The sequence below is a fragment of the Sebastes fasciatus genome, chromosome 21 (genome assembly GCF_043250625.1).
Source record: "Sebastes fasciatus isolate fSebFas1 chromosome 21, fSebFas1.pri, whole genome shotgun sequence".
Taxonomy (NCBI): domain Eukaryota; kingdom Metazoa; phylum Chordata; class Actinopteri; order Perciformes; family Sebastidae; genus Sebastes; species Sebastes fasciatus.
The window spans coordinates 699,821-714,820 of record NC_133815.1 but is presented as its reverse complement, the minus strand read 5'-3'; the positions used below and the strand labels follow the sequence as shown (position 1 = coordinate 714,820).

At 42.5% G+C, this 15,000-nt stretch overlaps 1 protein-coding gene and 1 long non-coding RNA gene across 4 annotated transcripts in view; both read right to left on the bottom strand.

Annotated features, from left to right (window-relative positions):
* The window catches only part of LOC141759878 (uncharacterized), a 213,177-nt gene that overhangs the window by 78,638 nt on the left and 119,539 nt on the right, over window positions 1–15,000 (bottom strand). The gene's annotated exons all lie outside the window — the stretch shown is intronic.
* Window positions 1–15,000, bottom strand: part of fars2 (phenylalanyl-tRNA synthetase 2, mitochondrial) — a 114,783-nt gene that overhangs the window by 78,638 nt on the left and 21,145 nt on the right. For all 3 annotated transcript variants that reach the window (XM_074622309.1, XM_074622307.1, XM_074622308.1), the window contains exons 3-8: window positions 6,619–6,962; window positions 4,686–4,772; window positions 4,278–4,337; window positions 3,722–3,890; window positions 2,598–2,760; window positions 1,709–1,840 (exon numbers count right to left, since the gene is read on the bottom strand). In XM_074622309.1, the coding sequence (XP_074478410.1) occupies window positions 1,709–1,840; window positions 2,598–2,760; window positions 3,722–3,890; window positions 4,278–4,337; window positions 4,686–4,772; window positions 6,619–6,944 (937 nt within the window). In that variant the 5' untranslated portion in view covers window positions 6,945–6,962. The remainder of the gene's footprint in view (window positions 1–1,708; window positions 1,841–2,597; window positions 2,761–3,721; window positions 3,891–4,277; window positions 4,338–4,685; window positions 4,773–6,618; window positions 6,963–15,000) is intronic.

Genomic DNA, 15,000 nt, shown 5'->3' with positions numbered 1-15,000 from the left:
AAAATAAATAATATAATAACAATAAAATAAAATAATAATAAAATAACAAAATAAAATATAATAATAAAATAAAATAAATAGAATAATAATATAATAATAAAAATAAATAAGAATATAATAAAATACAATGATAATATAATAATAAAATAAAATAATAATGTAATAATAAAATAAAATAAATAAAATGATAATAAAATAAAACAAATAAAATAAAATAAAATAAAGTAAATAAAATAAATACAATTAAAATCAATTATCCCCCTGAGACCTACAATAGACCCGTTTCAGTCTTCTTTAGGGGGTACAGGGGGTCTTTAGTGGGAGATAGCAGGTCAACAGTAGATGTCACACAGAAGTGGTGAACATCATCTGAAAGCTGGAACCTGAAGATTAATTTGAGATGCTGCTCAGCACTGTGTGACAAGTTGTTCTAGTCTTAAATCAGAAATAAACATGAATTAATAAATTAAAATAAGCTGCAATCAGAGAGTTTTTTTTTTTAAGCATTCGAATACTGATTTGGAGGTCGGTTACCACGGCAACGGTCAAAGCATTCGGGTCAGCCTTACTGACATCTAACCGATTAATCGCTGCAGCTCTGCTGTAACTGGACTATTCAATAGAAACGAGGACACTTTCTGCAAAACATGCAAACAAAACGTCACAGATTCAGACACTAATACCTCAACAACCCTTCAAAACAGACTTTTCTGCTGCCGGTTCGGCGCCTTGCTCAGAGACTCAAACCTTACAACACGTCTTTATTTCCTGCGTTACATTCACACACACACTCACCTCTGTACAGACATCGTCCACACACCCAAATACACAACTCAGTGTGAAGTACGTCAATATAAAGAGGCACTCTCTCACACACCCCCTCGGAGTGGTGGTGGTGTGATCCGCCGCTCTTTGCGTCTTAAAGCATGTATTATTGATTGGAACAAGCAGCGGTGAAGTGGAGCGCGGCGCTGCAGCTTTGTTCAAGGGCAAAGCTGCAAGCTAGCCACTTAGCAGGCTGACGGGGGGGGGGGGACTGGATCTTTGTTTTGTTACCGTGTCCGACTGTCAGACACCCTGTTGGACAAATCGACAGATCAACACCTGACCTGAGAGACATTAAACAGCACAGGTCTGTCACAAGGAAAGACCTCCAAAGAAGTATTCACATGTTGTACTTCAGTAAAAGTAGTAATACCACCGTGTACAAATACTCTCCTACAAGTACAAGCCCTGCATTCAAAACTGGAGGCTACTTAAAGGAGCAGTGTGTAGGATCTGGAGGTATGAGGCGGTGAGGTTGCAGAGTGCAACCGACTGAAACTTCCCCCCTGTGCCCGGCGTGTTGGAGAGCTACAGTGGTCGACGTATGAAAACTAGGGTTGTCATATAAATTTTTTTCACATAGAATGGGTTGCGGCCAACACGAAGCCGCCGTCCGCCCCGTCTCCAGGTCCCATTCACAACCGGTACTCATGATGTTACAGCGCAAACACGCACGCAAAGTTTTGGCAACATCGCCATGACAACCAAACAAACTTCATCCACCGATGAAGACCATGTGATGCAGTCAAAAGGTCCAGAAAAACGGCACGTATTGTTAGAAATGAAGAGAAAACACAAACATCTTAAAGTCCCAGCATGCATTGCATCAGGCGATGCCTTGCACACGGGCTGGAGGCAGCGTCATACGATGAAGAGTTCTGACCTGAGTTCAGCAGCTCCTGCTCCATCACGCCACAGCCCAGCACCTCCAACCAGTCGCCATGGAAACGCACCTCCATCTCAAACGAGGGGTGAGTGAAGGGGAAGTAACAGTCGACCCACCGGACCTCCAGATCTGAGGAGGAGGAGGAGGAGGAGGAGAAGAGGATAGGAGAGGAGGAGGAGGAGAAGAGGAGAGAGGAGGAGGAGGAGGAGAGAGGAAGAAGATGAAAAAGAGGAGGAAAGAGGAGTATATATATATCTATTAGTAGAGTGAACCAGTAGACTGCTCCGTCATATGAAGGTGACCTCCTGAGTCTCAGGTGTTGCCATCTTCTCAGACAGCTGAGTGATGAGTCCAGTATATCAGTATATATCAGAGAGTATATCAGTATATATCAGAGAGTATATTAGTATATATCAGAGAGTATATTAGTATATATCAGAGAGTATATTAGTATATATCAGAGAGTATATCAGTATATATCAGAGAGTATATTAGTATATATCAGAGAGTATATTAGTATATATCAGAGAGTATATCAGTATATATCAGAGAGTATATCAGTATATATCAGAGAGTATATCAGTATATATCAGAGAGTATATTAGTATATATCAGAGAGTATATTAGTATATATCAGAGAGTATATCAGTATATATCAGAGAGTATATCAGTATATATCAGAGAGTATATTAGTATATATCAGAGAGTATATCAGTATATATCAGAGAGTATATTAGTATATATTAGAGAGTATATTAGTATATATCAGAGAGTATATTAGTATATATCAGAGAGTATATTAGTATATATCAGAGAGTATATCAGTATATATCAGAGAGTATATTAACATATATACCTGTATACAGTATATATATGTATATCTCACCTGCTCCAAACAGGTGAGTGATGAGTCGAGTCAGAGTTTGTTTCAGGTTGAACTCCAGCAGCTTCACGGCCTCCAGAGAGTGAGCTTCCTGTTTCTGAGGCGTCCGCCGACCTCCGACCTCAAACAGAGACAGATCCTCGCCGTGCTGCACCGCCGAGAACAGCTGGAACACACAGGAAACATCTGGATCACCTCCTGGAACCTCACAACCCTTACTCATACGTACTGATACGTACTGATACGTACTGATACGTACTGATACGTACTGATACTTACTGATACGTACTGATACGTACTGATACGTACTGATACTTACTGATACGTACTGATACGTACTGATACGTACTGATACGTACTGATACGTACTGATACTTACTGATACGTACTGATACGTACTGATACATACTGATACTTACTGATACAATAGAATGAAATAAAATAAACAGTAATTCAATATATTTAATAAAATAAAATAAAATATAGCATTAAAATATAATATATAAAATAAATTGAAATAAAATAAACAATAATAAAATATATATAATAAAATAAAAAATACAAGAATAAAATAGAACATAAAAAAATGAAATAAACAGGAAACCAATATGTATAATATAATAAAATAAAATAGAATGTATAAAATATAATGAAATAAAATAAGCAGTAATAAAATATATAGAATATAATTAAATTAAATAAAATATAGGCATAAAATAGAATATATAAAATACAATGAAATACAATAAACAACAATTAAATATATATAATAAAATAAAATATAGGAAAAAAACACAATATATAAAATAGAATGAAATAAAATAAAAGGTAATAAAATACATAATATAATAAAATTAATTCCACAGTTTAGATTTTGATGGCAAAGCCTGTAACATGTCCTCATTATTTCACCAATAATGTATTCATCACTAATAACAGCATAAACAAGCAGACTTTTTTTTCTTCTATTGTGTTTTTATGTAAATGTTTTAATGTGTCCTGTCTGGATGTGAGATGTTTTAATGTATGATTTTTAATAGCAGTTTTTGCACAAATTTCTGCCTTCTGTACGCAAAAAGTAGACAGTCAAGTATTCTTCTGTTCTATTGTGTTTGAAGTGTCTGCACCTCGTGGTTGGAGAAGAGTCGGACTCCCTCCATCTGGTGGAAGACGGGGTAGTGGCTGGCGTCGATCTCGTCCCGCCTGTAGACGTCTCCGGCCAATAAGAAGGCGTCCAGCCCGGAGCTCACCAGCTCCCTCTGGTGGGCGGAGGTGTGGGCGCGGAGCATCGTTCTCCTGCAACACGTGACGACTTTAATCACACGTCTCTGATATAAAAACTAATGTTCAGGTGATCAATCAGATCAATAGATTGTTTGGTTGGGAAAATCATTCACGTAGATTTATTATCAGATTTTTCTTTTTAAAAATGTAAAAAATGTAAAAAAAGTCGTAATATTACGAGAATAAAGTCATAACTTTACAAGAAAAAAGAAAATAACACGTAAAATGACTATTTTATAATATTATGACTTCTCTTCTCGTAAACTTCTGACTTTATTCATATATTCTTACAGTGGTATAATAATAACCCACTACGCCTCTAAAGCCAGGACAAACATGCACAGAGCAAACAGAAAGAAAAGACATCACGACAGATGCATTGTGGGTGGTGATGAGCACCTGTTCAGGTAGTAGTTATCTCCTCGCTTCCTGCTGGGGTGGCCGGGCGGGATCAGCAAGCTGTCAATCAAATCATAGAAAAGATTCACTCCAACTCCAAGATATGTTCACGGAACAACAGAAACATGACATTTATGTTTTAATAAAGACTCTCCAGATGTTCGCGGACATTTCATCTACTAACTCAGGTTGTTCTTTTGTGTCTCCACCAATTTAATTAGAAATAAGAAGATGTGCGTATATATATGTGTGTGTGTGTGTGTGTGTGTGTGTGTGTGTGTGTGTGTGTGTGTGTGTGTGTGGATAAAGCACAATCTGATTAAATCCAGAACAACAAAGAAACCGTTTGACTTCAATCAATCAATCAATCAATCAATCAATCAATCAATCCGTCATGAAGCTGCTGACCTGTCAAAGTTCTGCTGCACGGTAACCACGGGGCTCAGGTTGTCATGGACGGAGAAGAGCGGGTTGCCCCAGCGACCGATGTACGCACTGTGGAGGGTTGGAGAGAGAGTTATTATTACTGAAGGATGAGCAACAACAAAGTGAAAGACACACAAAGAAAGAAAGAAATGCAACGTTAATGGAAATCAAATTTTCATCAAGTTTCCATCTTGTTTGGAGATTACCCAGCAGCCCTTGGGTGTCCTCGGAGGCTGCTGTCCTGCTGCTATCGGAGCATACAGGCGTTTCTAAAGATTGAAGTTCACGACCTGTGAAATGGCAGAGCCATAAAGCACTGTCAGACAACACTCTCAGTGACTACTTAATGACTTATTAATGCAGCATTAATGCGTCCGCTGCTGTGTGTGTTGGTTTTTTATGGCGAGCGTGGAACATAACCAGCAGCGTAACCATATTTCACTGCAGCAAACTTTTACACCCGACCGTCCCTGAAGACACATCGAGCCTGCGGAGAGAGTCAGTCAGCAGTTTGTGCTCCGAAAATAAAGACAGAACACAGAAATATATATATATGAGATGTGAGGAGACACAACAACAACAGCTGAGTGAAAGTAGAGACTGGTTTTATTTGGAGGACGAGAACACTCCACATTCACAACCTGAAGGGTGGAGTGAAAGCTTCACAACAACTGGACATTTTCAATGATACCAGTTCCCTCCAAAATTAGCACGTTTATGCTGGTTTTTTACGGGAAACAGTTTTTTTCTGGTGTTCAACGTCACAAACGCGTTAACGTTTAACGGTTAGTAAACAGTGAAATGTTACGGTGGCTACTTCTCTTTTTATGTTACTTATTCAGTTTCTCTTTCAAACCAGACCTGGTGATTTTGGAACGGTTGAAAGACAGTTTTGATGATTTTGAATGTTTTAAAACGATCACCGAGGTGAAATCACTGTTTTTGTCAATGGAGTCTGGTGGCTTTGAGGAGCGCATATAACGTCCGTTTCTTTTCACATCTAACTCGGTGAATTAAGATTTTATTTTAACCAAACCAGAGCTGGTGATTGTTGGAACAGTGGAAGGACTAACAAAGATGGTTTTGATGAGTTTAGTGGCTTCCAATGAGTTACTGATGTGCTGCGGTTTCGGCAAACTTAGTTGACACGCACCGTGGGATCGGTTGGGTAACGCACAAACCAACAACGACCAGACGTTTACCTTTGCCGCTTCATTTATTTCTTACATATATACAAAGTTTTTTGCATCCAGGTAACACATTTAGGTAGCTTAACCCAATTTAAGTCCCGTTACGCTTCCTGCAGACGCCATGGCCACGGTCAGAATTAAGGTAAAATTACTGTTTTTGTCGACGGAGTCTGGTGGCTTTGAGGAGTGCATAATAACGTCTGTTTCTTTTCACACTTAACTCTGTGAATTAAGAGTTTATGTCCGTTATTATTGATGGAGCAGTGGAACTAATGATGATTGCGATTGATGCGTTTTATTTTGTTTCTGTTGAGTTTGAATGAAGTGTGTTTTACGACGATGAGCGAGGTAAAATGACTGTTTTCTGACTGGAGTCTGGTGGCTCTGAGGAGAGCAAATTAATTGTATGTTTTGTACGTTAATTGATTGTAATAACGTTTAAATCCCGGTTGATTTGGTCCAATCACCAGCTAGCGTTTCACCCTCCGCCGGGATGTTAAATTTAGAGTTAAAGTCTGGCATGTTTTCCCGGGTTTGTTGAAATGCGCTCTGGGAAATGTCAGAAAAAGTGTCCAAAGCAGGCTGAGTAAGTTAGTAAAATGTTTCTTTAATATCTTGTCAGTAATCAATCGATTCAGGTTTGTTCTGCTCAGTAAAGTGTTGCTAAGTTACGAGCTAATAGTGTTAAAACACGGTGGAGGACGCCACCTTTACTTGATGCGTACCTGTAGAAGTGAGCTTTGATTCGCTCCTTGATGAGCCACAGGGGATGATGGGATCGGTTGTGGAGGTCGCGGCCGACGTTGGCCAAGATCCTCGGCGTGACGTTGGTGTAGTCATCGCGGGCGTAGGAGTGGCCCAACACCTCAACCGAGTCCTTACCAATCACAGGCTGAGGGGCGGAGCCGTCTGTGCTGAGGCGTCTGCACGATGCTGTGCTGCCATTGGTCAAGAGGGTTGACCGGCAGCAGCGGCGGTGGAGCAGAGAGATGGGCGGGGACTGCAGGAGGGGGCGGAGCGAGGACAGGGGGTTGCTGCTGCCGAGTCTCATGATGATTGGTCCATGGAGCTGGAAAGACATCAGAGAGAGAAATCTTAGTCGACTAAGATCAAAATGACCGATTAATCAATTAATCGACTAAAGAGTGGACAGCCCTACATATTTCTATTTATTTCTCTCCTGGTGTGGAGAGGAGGTTGTGTTGCTCTGGCTCTATCTATTTGGCGAGTATTGGAGGTCGTGTTGCTCTGGCTCTATCTATTTGGCGTGGAGAGGAGGTTGTGTTGCTCTGGCTCTATCTGTTTGACGTGGAGAGAAGGTCGTGTTGCTCTGGCTCTATCTATTTGATATGGAGAAGAGGTTGTGTTGCTCTGACTCTATCTGTTTGACGTGGAGAGAAGGTCGTGTTGCTCTGACTCTATATTCGGCGTGGAGAGGAGGTCGTATTGCTCTGGCTTTATCTATTTGATATGGAGAGGAGGTTGTGTTGCTCTGACTCTATCTGTTTGGCGTGGAGAGGAGGTTGTGTTGCTCTGGCTCGTTCTATTTGGCATGGAGAAGAGGTTGTGTTGCTCTGGCTCTATCTATGTGGAGTGGAGAGGAGGTTGTGTTGCTCTTCCTGAGGTTTCTTCCATGTTTTCCCTGTTTAAAAGGGTGTTTTTTTAGTTATGTTTTTCCTCATCCGCTGAGGGGTCGTACTGTAAAGGACAGAGGGAGTCGTAAAGCCCCCCCCCGAGGCAAATTTGTGATTTGTGATCTACAAATAAAATTGACTTGACTTGATCAAAATAATCCTGATTATTATTTTGCCCATAATGCATCAGATTCATCACTTCAGTGGACAGCGGCGAGGGAAAGGAGCAGGACGTGAATCAGAGCCGTTCGTAGCGGTGGAGGTCAGAGGAGGCGACGGAGACTAATTAGTTTGTAATTGCAGAAACGGACAAAAAAGAAAAACAGTAAAAGGTTAGCTGACTCACTTGGTCTCATTTTTCCTCTCTGTCCTTTTTCCTTCTCCATCATTCAACCTCTGACAGGAGACGAGACAATCGCCCTTTTATCTGTCCCCCTCAAATATTTGTACATTCACACTCACACTGGGGGGGGGGGGGGGGGGGGCATCCCTGAACAAGACAAAGGGGTGTTGCATTGCAGTGGCATTGCAGCAAAATGGATTATTGTTCCTAAATCCACGAAGCTTTTACCTCTGCTCTGCTGCTGGTGTCATATTATACTGGACTGGACAGTGCTGAGGTCACACACACACACACACACACACACACACACACACACACACACACACACTCAGCTAGCTGTTGGGTAAAGGGACGTCTGAAGGTCATTCTGACTTTAACAGAAACATTAAAGCAAAGTACGTAGAGGCGTAACTTTGAGATGACTCAGCAGTACAGGCAGAGGCGGTGACCCCTACAGGCGGTCTTTACAGCCCACAATACGACGATAGTTGGACACACTAACTGGTTTTCTTGTGAAATCACAAACATCTTCCTCCGATACGTTCAGTAAAGGTCAAAGTTATTCGTCTCGTGGACAGAGTTCATAATTTGTCCGAAGACGGGCGCTAAAGGAAAGGTCACGTAAAGACCAACACAGACAGGAGTCCTCTGCAGAGCATTGACTGGCCTGTCCTGACTTAGGACTTGACTTGGGACTTACCTGTCCTGACTTGGGACATGACTTGGGACTTGCCTGTCTTGATTTGGGACTAGCCTGTCCTTACTTGGGACTTGACTTGGGACTTACCTGTCTTGACTTGGGCCCTGACTTAGGACTTGTCTTGGGACTTGCTTGTCTTGACTTGGGACTTGACTTTGGGACTTACCCGTCCTTACTTGGGACTTGACTGTCTTATCTTGGGACTTGACTTGGGACTTGCCTGTCCTGACTTGGGACTTGCCTGGTCCAAAGTAACGTCTTTAAATGTCTCGTTTTGTCCGACAGATAGCTCAAAACTCAAAGATGTTCAGTTCATGTTTATATAAATCAGAGATTGTTTGCTGTTTTTGCTTTTGTTGGTCGAATAATTTCAGCTCTAAACAATCTTGTACCTCCGATCAGAGACGATCATGATTCATAACTGCGATGACGACACCTCCGACATTAATCTCAAACCTGTGCAGCCGTGACGCCGCGGTGACAGAACTCTCCGTGGACCTGAGGGATGTCTGCTGGTCTGGAAAAGGTGAAGAAGCTCTTCATCTTACATGAAGAGAAAAGGTCATGTGACATTTCCAGACAATATATAGCTCGACCTGCCGTGGATGTACGTGATCCTCCGGCTCGCTGACGGCTCAGACCAACTTTAAAAACTTCACACAATCAAATCTGCATCGTTTCTTCGATTGTACGTGACTCGGACAAAACGGGTCTAAAATATCCCCCTCTGGTCGCCTCCATCTTGGCTTCACATCTCTTTGGGACTAACCTTCTTCCTAGCATGTGATCGTCACCATATGTCCGTTCCCATGGCACCAAACACCACCGCTCATGCACATATGGACGCCTACGCACATGGACACACATGCACAGCGAATACACTCATAGTTATAAACTGCAGAGACATTGAGCTCAGCAGAAAGCTCCAGTACGGATTTATGATCCGATAAATCATAATCTGGATTAATGTTTATTAATGTTTAGTTGTTAAGGCTTTAATCCCATAAATCATAATCTGGATTATTTTTTATTAATGTTTAGTTGTTAAGGCTTTAATCCCATAAATCATAATCTGGATTATTTTTTATTAATGTTTAGTTGTTAAGGCTTTAATCCCATAAATCATAATCTGGATTATTGTTTATTAATGTTTAGTTGTTAAGGCTTTAATCCCATAAATCATAATCTGGATTATTTTTTATTAATGTTTAGTTGTTAAGGCTTTAATCCCATAAATTATAATCTGGATTCATTTTGAATTGTTAAGGCTTCAAAATTAAACATATCTGGTTTTCTGAGAGGAAGACGATGCAGCAAAGTGACCCACAACAATAGTATATAACAGCAGAGAAAAACTAACCAAGAGGTTTTCATGCCAACCAGAACCAGAACCAGAACCAGAACCAAAACTGTATCACACCATTAAACTGATTTATGTTTCCAACGATGATCTGTGTGTCGTTCTAGAGATTTGTTGGTGTTTTAACAAAATACGTCCCGTCGTCGTCACCTACATCCCGTCGTCAACACCTACGTCCCGTCGTCAACACCTATGTCCCGTTGTCAACACCTACGTCCCGTTGTCAACACCTACGTCCCGTTGTCAACACCTACGTCCCGTCATCACCTACGTCCCCTCATCATCACCTACGTCCCCTCGTCAACACCTACGTCCCATTGTCATCACCTACGTCCCCTCGTCAACACCTACGTCCCGTCGTCAACACCTACGTCCCGTCGTCAACACCTACGTCCCGTCATCACCTACGTCCCCTCATCATCACCTACGTCCCCTCGTCAACACCTACGTCCCATTGTCATCACCTACGTCCCCTCGTCAACACCTACGTCCCGTCGTCAACACCTACGTCCCGTCGTCGACACCTACGTCCCGTCGTCGTCACCTACGTCCCGTCGTCGTCACCTACGTCCCGTCGTCTACCCATACGTCCCGTCATCAACACCTACGTCCCGTCGTCACCTACGTCCCGTCGCCGTCACGTACGTCCCGTCGTCAACCCATACGTCCCGTCGTCAACACCTACGTCCCGTCGTCCACACCTACGTCCCGTCGTCAACCCATACGTCCCGTCGTCGTCACCTACGTCCCGTCGTCGTCACCTACGTCCCCTCGTCAACACCTACGTCCCGTCGTCGTCACCTACGTCCCGTCGTCGACCCATACGTCCCGTCGTCAACACCTACGTCCTGTCATCAACACCTACGTCCCGTTGTCACCTACGTCCCGTCGTCATCACCTACGTCCCGTTGTCACCTACGTCCCGTCGTCAACACCTACGTCCCGTCGTCAACACCTACGTCCCCTCGTCGTCACCTACGTCCCGTCGTCAACACCTACGTCCCGTCGTCCACACCTATGTCCCGTCGTCATCACCTACGTCCCGTTGTCACCTGCGTCCCATTGTCACTACAGAACTACTACAGAACTACTGCAGAACTAATACAGAACTAATACAGAACCAATACAGAACCAATACAGAACTAATACAGGCGTTGGTAATGAGCTATATGAGCGGTTCGGGTGCAGCAGAGCAGCTCTGGAGAAAGTGAAACATGATTCTTCATGTGTGAAAGTTGCTGAGAGAATCCCTTGTTTTGTTGCCAAGAAGTTGTTCTGACTAACCGGCGTGGCAGCGGCCAACAGCGAAGCTGTGATGTGACTTCTGAAGCCGCCAGCCGACTAAAGGTGGCAACAGAGACGCCGCCAAGGACGAGCTTGCAGCCCGCCAACACCCACCGCACCCACGTCAAAAAGAAAAAAGATAGAGGAATGAAGTTGTGTCTGAAAGTGAAACTAAGCTCCTCAGCAGCACCGTCACCGGCTGACAGACAACGGCAGACCGCAGGAAATACGATGCCTCGCACCGACGCAGCGGTCGCCAAGGTTACAGTGCCGCATAACACGCAGGTGAACACCATGAGATAGATGTCGCATCGGACGGGCGACATGCTACACAAAGACATAAAGCCTGAACGCACATAGAGTATATAGACAGTATATACAGCAGCAGCTTTACAGCACAGGGATTCATTCAGCCTGTAAAATGTGACACGCTGATAGAGAGAGGTGATAAATTACATACTGCAGAGAGAGAGAGAGGGATCGGCCTGTAGAGAGATACTGTATTTATATAAATATATATATATATATGTGTGTGTGCAGAGATAGAGGTGTATAGATGAATGGAAACAGAATGAAGACAAGCAGACGACATCATCTGTCCCTAAGAAGCTCATATTGTTCTATTATATTTATTTAGCTGATGTTTTTATCCAAAGAGACTTACAGTTAAACCCAGAAAAGAGCAAGAACCAAGTTAAACTGCTTTAAGTGTTGCATTTAGAAACAATAAAGCTGAATCAGTTCCTTTAGTGCACATCTGTTTGTGTTCCTATCACATCTGTAGAACCATAAAGATCACAGAGATCATGTGTTAATAACAACAACGTTTCTACTCATCGTGGCGGTGAACCTCCGAGATCCTGAAACGTCTCGTCTTTGATTTATTTAGTTCGTAGATGTCGGCCTAAAATAACAGAAACAGTCGGGAAGTTCAACGAAACACTTTTCAAGAAATGTCCACCCAAGTCCGTCCCGTCGTCGCCGCCGCCCATGCCACCTTGGTTTTTGGCTGTCACCATTTAGTTTTTTTGGTATTACCACCTTGGTTTCTGGCCGTCGCCATCTTGGTTTCTGTCCATCGCCATCTCTGTTTCTGGCCGTCGCCATCTTGTTTTTTTGCAACCAGAAGTGACACTAGAGGGTGGAGCTAAGTACAAACGAACGCTGAATAAAACATTTTTAGTGAAGCTAAATCTTATATTTAACTTTGATGAACTGAAACACAGTGAAAGGGTTAAAGCTCAGTGAAAGGGTTAAAGTCAGTGAAAGGGTTAAAGTTCAGTGAAAGGGTTAAAGTCAGTGAAAGGGTTAAAGTTCAGTGAAAGGGTTAAAGTTCAGTGAAAGGGTTAAAGTTCAGTGAAAGGGTTAGAGTTCAGTGAAAGGGTTAAAGTCAGTGAAAGGGTTCAAGTTCAGTGAAAGGGTTAAAGTTCAGTGAAAGGGTTAGAGTTCAGTGAAAGGGTTAAAGTCAGTGAAAGGGTTAGAGTTCAGTGAAAGGGTTAAAGTTCAGTGAAAGGGTTAGAGTTCAGTGAAAGGGTTAAAGTCAGTGAAAGGGTTCAAGTTCAGTGAAAGGGTTAAAGTTCAGTGAAAGGGTTAGAGTTCAGTGAAAGGGTTAAAGTCAGTGAAAGGGTTAAAGTTCAGTGAAAGGGTTAAAGTTCAGTGAAAGGGTTAAAGTTCAGTGAAAGGGTTAAAGTTCAGTGAAAGGGTTAAAGTCAGTGAAAGGGTTCAAGTTCAGTGAAAGGGTTAAAGTTCAGTGAAAGGGTTAGAGTTCAGTGAAAGGGTTAAAGTCAGTGAAAGGGTTAAAGTTCAGTGAAAGGGTTAAAGTTCAGTGAAAGGGTTAAAGTTCAGTGAAAGGGTTAAAGTTCAGTGAAAGGGTTAGAGTTCAGTGAAAGGGTTAGAGTTCAGTGAAAGGGTTAAAGTCAGTGAAAGGGTTAGAGTTCAGTGAAAGGGTTAGAGTTCAGTGAAAGGGTTAAAGTTCAGTGAAAGGGTTAAAGTTCAGTGAAAGGGTTAAAGTTCAGTGAAAGGGTTAAAGTCAGTGAAAGGGTTAAAGTTCAGTGAAAGGGTTAAAGTTCAGTGAAAGGGTTAAAGTTCAGTGAAAGGGTTAAAGTCAGTGAAAGGGTTAAAGTTCAGTGAAAGGGTTAGAGTTCAGTGAAAGGGTTAGAGTTCAGTGAAAGGGTTAAAGTCAGTGAAAGGGTTAGAGTTCAGTGAAAGGGTTAGAGTTCAGTGAAAGGGTTAAAGTCAGTGAAAGGGTTAGAGTTCAGTGAAAGGGTTAAAGTTCAGTGAAAGGGTTAAAGTTCAGTGAAAGGGTTAAAGCTCAGTGAAAGGGTTAGAGTTCAGTGAAAGGGTTAAAGTCAGTGAAAGGGTTAAAGTTCAAAAGGTTGAAAGGAGTAATAAAGTTTGCCGTCGTGGTTCGGACTACGGATCCTCCGTGTTGTTGCACACTATGTTTAGAAGTGTGTTTTTTGGTGATGGATGATCGATGATAAAATCTACTAGTAGGTGTAGCAGAGCTCTACTGACCCACACCTATGAGGCTGATAACCACTGATCACACCTATTTAAACACACACAATAAAGTGAGAAGGTACCAGGGAGTTAAAAGACTAAATATTCACACACACAGTGAGAGGAAGCTGTCGTGGGTCACATGACGACCACGACTGTGTGATGAGACGAGGATATATGAAGAACAGGTGGCGTGTCTCTCTCTCTCTCTCTCTCTGCAGGAGTGTCAGTGTCACTCGCCCCCTCCCATCAGAGGGAGTCCCTCTCTGGCACCACGACCACTTCCTGTGGCTCTCGCCTCTCCTTCCTGTTCACGACGCCGCTCGCTCGCCAACACGGACAGTTACACAACTTCCGCCTCCCCCCCGTCCTTCTGTTATTTTAATGAATGGATTCACAGAAAAAGGTTTAAGCTGTAAAAATAGCCTGGCTGAACGCACTTCATCCTGAAAACGGGAGCTATCTCAGGATGTGACACATTAAATGTCAAATAACAGAAAAAGGCTGGTTAATCATTTCATTTTCAGAGTCACCGTTATAACATCCACCAGATTAACATGGAACCGTCCGGAAGCAACGCTGTCGATCAGTAGACGGCCTTAAAGCTGTCCTATAGGTATCTCTGTGTATTTATTCTTCAGCTCTAACAAACACAATGAGTCTATTTCCCTTTTCTTCATGACACTCAGCACGACTTTCAACCACGGATTTCTCCTGCGTTTTCCAACGAATGTCCAGCAACACGTGACGCACGTGTACATTTACGCTTTCCGGTCTTTTCAAAATAAACCTACTTAGTTAGCTTTAGTAAAAGATCGTGATTTGGGTTAAAACAACTCGAGAAGTGGCGTAACTAAAGTACGGAAGTTGTTTGTCGTGTAACTTCCGTAGTTATTTTAACCCAAAGGTTGACTTATTTGTTACGTAACTTCCGTACTTAAGGAACGCCATTTAAGTGGTTATTTTAACCCAAACCGCCATCTCTTCCTAAACCTTTTTTTTGTTGTTGTTTCGTGTGAAGACAGAAGTTTATTTTGAAAAGACTGTATTAATGTAACGAGCTGTGGCATTCATAGGAGAACGCAGGAACACAGGAATAAGTTGTTCCTTTAGAAATCATACGAACCGTTGTACGAGGAAACGTCGACCAGCTTCATCACACAACCACCTCTGGATGTGTGTACAGATGTTTAAACCGTTCTAAATGTGGGTTCCGCTCAGCGATGAAGATGTTTCTAAATGTGGGTTCCGCTCAGTGATGAAGATGTTTCTAAATGTGGGTTC